At 37.0% G+C, this 4,671-nt stretch overlaps 1 protein-coding gene across 1 annotated transcript; it reads right to left on the reverse strand.

The window, feature by feature from the left end:
* Positions 1 to 408: 408 nt before the first annotated feature.
* Positions 409 to 4,665, reverse strand: LOC106122980 (palmitoyltransferase ZDHHC5-like). The gene is made up of 5 exons (XM_013319124.1): positions 4,521 to 4,665; positions 3,997 to 4,191; positions 3,260 to 3,440; positions 1,261 to 1,454; positions 409 to 900 (listed from the first exon to the last, which is right to left on the reverse strand). The coding sequence occupies exons 1-5, from the start codon at positions 4,595 to 4,597 to the stop codon at positions 651 to 653; spliced, it is 897 nt and encodes a 298-aa protein (XP_013174578.1). The 5' UTR covers positions 4,598 to 4,665; the 3' UTR covers positions 409 to 650.
* Positions 4,666 to 4,671: the final 6 nt, after the last annotated feature.

Genomic DNA, 4,671 nt, shown 5'->3' on the forward strand with positions numbered 1-4,671 from the left:
GATATGTGCAGGTTGCATCACGATGTTTTCCTTCACCGTAAGAACGTCGGATAAATGTATATATGTAACTAGGAAATCGAAAAACACATTGGTACATGGCGGGATTCGAACCCAGGACCTTCAGATTGCAAGTCAAGTGCTTGACCCTTGAGACACCGACGCTTGTAATAACTTTGGAATTAGACAAATAAGAAGATTTTTAACACGAATATTAAATTTCGACTCTTTTTCTTTAATATTGTTTTTCATAACTATCAGTGACTCTTGATTTGCTAGACCATAATCTCTGTATAAAAATATCGTCATCCCTGTCATCTTTACCCAAAACAGATAATGTTTTAAACAGATTTTGGTCTTAGAAACCCACAGTAATATTTGATGTACCACCAATTAATCCATTAATACTCATCTCAACCTTCTTGATACTTGATACAAACAAGAATATCTGAACCGGTGAGGGGCGCTAGTATCGCGGTTGATTCTGACAGAATATATAAAACCTACTTACACATAAAAAATGACATGACAACTATAGTAAAGAGGATCTTGTGACTTTTGTCTTTGACATGAGGGCGCTAGTGAGTAGTCATAATATAATTTGACTTATACCCATCGGGTCAAATAACCTTGAGAGTACAAAAATGAGTGATTCAATATTTTAATACTTGACAGAGTTCAATTGAGCATTCGTTCAAGTGTATGTAGAATGATGTATGTACGATGTATGGTAGAAGTATAATTATGTACCTTCTAACAGGGCTGCTGACTGCTAGTGGTGTGGGCACACCGAGCGCCTTGATGCGCTGCTGCATGGTGGGCGAGGGCCGCGCACCGTTCGCTCCCGTCTCATACCGCAATGGCTCCATCACCACCCGGTAGCCAGACGTCGTCGTACCGTGACTGTAAATGTTACCAATTACTGACATAAATTAACAATAACCTGCCGCACTAAGTCTTTAATTAATCGCTAAGGAGACCCTTAGTGATTCTTTATATTAACCCATTAAGTATTAATTACGATTCCTATTCGTATAAACCTAAATTTGCTTTGTCAAACAATGACGATGTCAACGTTTGTATGTATGGATGGATGGATGTTCAGACGGTATCTGCAGAAGGTCTCAACGGATCTCGCTGAAATTTCAAATAGATATAGAGTCTGGAAGACCATATAGACTACTACTTATCTTTTTTTTAACTTTCGCGCGAAGAGAGTCGCAGGCAACTACATATATATGAAAAAAAAACTAAGCTACATACCCGGTGTTCCTGGGCAGTGGACTAAGTCGGGGGTAGTGATGCGGGCGCGGTTGTCTCTCTGGCGGCGGGAACAGATTAGCAGCCGAGCCGCGGCGCTGCAGCGGCGGCGGTGTCGGCTCGCAATCAGCACTCTGCGACGCTCCGGGACCCTCCAGCTCACCCTCGTGCTCGTGCTCCTCACGACCCGGCGACAGCTTCGCAATATCACACAACTTTACGAGCGCCGTACATCACCACAACCAATCATACAAACACAACAATGAACACTTCCGGGAATGCTGTGACTGCTCGACCTTAGCATTGTGACGACCACAAACAAAAGAAGCAATGGAAGTGTTTTTTTATTTCATTCGACAATATTTTTTGTCTATTATCATTTGGTTTTTATCTTTCTTTTTAGTATTTTATGGTGTTATGTTCTGTATACATATGTATGCTTGAATTTAAAGGTAATCGTAAATTACAAATTAAGAGAAGAATATGTAAATCAGTGCGATAAAAATAATTCTGTAGAAACGGCAAAAGCTAAAAGTAAACATCTCACAGTGGATTTCTGACACCAAAATCTGTGTATAAAATATATCATCATCCTTGTCTTTCATCTTTGACAAAATAGAGATAACATTATGTTTTAAACGGATATTTTGGACTCGGAAACCCACGGTTATTAATTTAATAAGACCAAAAAAAACTGTACATATATAATAAACAAAATACGAGAAAAGCTGCAAAATGTTGGTCTGATATAACACCAGAAAGCACAATACATAAATCCAACATCAAATTTACCTCATACAAATATGTTAGTGTTATATTACATAAGTACGGTAGAACAAAAATCTTATTATATAATATTATAAATGCGAATGTTTGTTTGAATCTCCATAACGGCTGAACAGATCTCGATGAAATTTGACATACATATAATTATGTTTTTTTAATCGCGGACGACAGCTAGTATTCTACACAAATAATAGTAAATTATAATATTAAACTGATATATTATATAAACACGGCTAAACACCCGCGTATATACGACGCGGCCCGTCGCTCACTCACGCTCGCAGTGAGCTGAGGGCCACGTCCGCGAAATAATACCAGTACCACTCATCCTGATGAAGGGTCCCCGATGGGCTCGAAACTAGTCGGTGCCGCCACCGGACGAATATACGTGAGTGTTTAACCGTGTTTATATATCATTTTAGTATAATGTCTCACGAAAGTTTGAATAATTTAATTATAATGTTTTTTTCTATAAAATCTAATATTTTAACCCCCCACCTATGTATTTAATATAACATTAGAGAGCCAGACATATTCATGTCTTCAATTCACATTATTATATAAAAGTGTTTGTGCAAAAATATAACTTGTGCTGTGAATTGAAGGTATGTTATTGTTTGCTCTACAAGCATGACAACTAGATGATACCACTACCGATAATCATTTATTCAAGCTATTTTGAACTCTAATGAAACTTGTAACTAATCTTATTGAGTGAAAACAAAGTTTTAAGAAAGTTTTAATAAACACCGATATAATATACTCATTAATATTAAAAACATAATTTAGAAAAATTATTTGTGGTAAATTGGATATTTAGTTTAATTGCCAAAGCTGAAGAAGTGGTTTCCGACACAAACTAATAGTCATTTCATAATAAAAATAACGAAATTAAAAAAAAATCACGAAAATCAATTGTCATAAAATTGTGATAAATTTGGACATTAAGATACAGAGAGACAGTATATTAAAATAAATATAAACGAAGAACGAACGAAATAAACGAATCATAGATATATATATATCATAAAAATACCCCAAAATATAGCTATAATTATATTATGTTAATAAAACTCTTATGTAATATTCAAGTAAGGTAAATCATTATCAAATCCCTTTAAATAAAATAGTGTCATACAAAAGTTATAATAAAATGGTCCTTCGAGCAGGATGGTGCGTAGTGCGTGGTGCGCGTTAGCAAGCGTCTGGCTCTCACCTTGTTGTAGTGCGCGTGCGCGCCGACCGCCCGGTGCGCACTGCCGTTGTCCGCCGTGTACGTCTTTACCTGGTGCGTGTCGGTCGCTATGGTCGATATAGCGGACGCCGACTGCCCCACGATGCCGGGGTCGCGGCGCTTCTTGCCGCCCTTGTAGATATACTTCGATGGTCGGACCAGACTGGAATTATTAAAAATTATCTTAAGTAACTTATCAGGACTTGTTAAAAATGCCAGCCATATAGGTTCATTTATAAATTACGTCACATATTTAGGGGTAAGAGAGGGTCGACGAAGTGTGACAAGGGACGGGGTCCCACATTTTGTGATATCACACTTTTTCCAAACATCATAATTTACATTTTACCTACTTAAGTACCGGAAGTAAACAATCGGAATATTGTTTTTTTTTAATTTCATGAATTTCTAAATGTACAATTGTATAATAACATTTGTGATGTCACACTAGGTATCGAGGGGTTCCCATAAACATGCTCGACTGTAACAACCACGGGGGAAGGGTCAAAAAATCATGAAATTCATGTGACGTAATTAATGAATGGCCCCGTATTAATGTGAAGAAATTATAGACAGTAGTAAATGACAATACATTTGTCCAAAATCCAAATGTTGATTCCCACATCTTCTTCCAGAACACAACTTTTGGTCGCAAAGGTTTTCCAAATTTATTTTAAGTTTAATTTTAGCAATATTTTTGTAACCTGTATAAACATTACCTAGGATATTGTGGTCCGAACTGCGTATAACAACAGTTGTACCAGCATCCCTTGGAGAAAGGGTTGTAGCCGCCGGTGAACTTGCCCGTCACCTGCTCGTTGGTGGTGCGTCCACGTGACACCAACACCATATGGAACCCCGTCAAACCGAATATGGGAATAGCTAATAGAACTATTACACCCATTATCACCATACTGATTACATGCTGTTAAGTTATAATTACATCAAAATATATACGTATTTAAAACAACAAAAAAAATCTTTAGTTTTGTGATAAAAAAATTCATAACTAGATGTATTTTAAGTTATATAATTTAAGTATAAAAAACTCATTGCTTTAACCACCGACTTACCGTAGGTTTCTAAGAACGAAATCTCTGTATAAACCATATTGTCATCACTCACCACTGTCATTATCTTTTACAAAACAGAGATAACAATATGTTTAAAAGGGAAGTTTTTGTCTCAGAAACCCACTACTAACTTATACTACTAAGGGTCTAAACAGATTAAAAAAGGATACGAGACGATAGGCTCAACCTGCGTGAGGTTCTTGTTATACATAACGAAGTACAGGCTGAAGCCGAATATGCTTAGCATATGTATCGAGAGCGAGATTAAAAAGAAGAAAAAGAATCGATAGTTCCGCCGCCCGATGCAGTTGTTCACCCACG

Source organism: Papilio xuthus, unplaced genomic scaffold (assembly GCF_000836235.2).
Source record: "Papilio xuthus unplaced genomic scaffold, Pxut_1.1 DF826602.1, whole genome shotgun sequence".
Taxonomy (NCBI): Eukaryota; Metazoa; Arthropoda; class Insecta; order Lepidoptera; family Papilionidae; genus Papilio; species Papilio xuthus.

What these genes read in the sequence shown, in the direction of transcription:
- LOC106122980 (XM_013319124.1), bottom strand. Translation starts at nt 4,597, where the DNA reads ATGCTAAGCATATTCGGCTTCAGCCTGTACTTCGTTATGTATAACAAG. An exon ending in CAGGTTGAGCCTATCGTCTC is followed by an intron (nt 4,192 to 4,520) that starts GTATCCTTTTTT and finishes GCATGTAATCAG; the next exon opens with TATGGTGATAATGGGTGTAA. An exon ending in CGCACGCGCACTACAACAAG is followed by an intron (nt 1,455 to 3,259) that starts GTGAGAGCCAGA and finishes GATATTGCGAAG; the next exon opens with CTGTCGCCGGGTCGTGAGGA.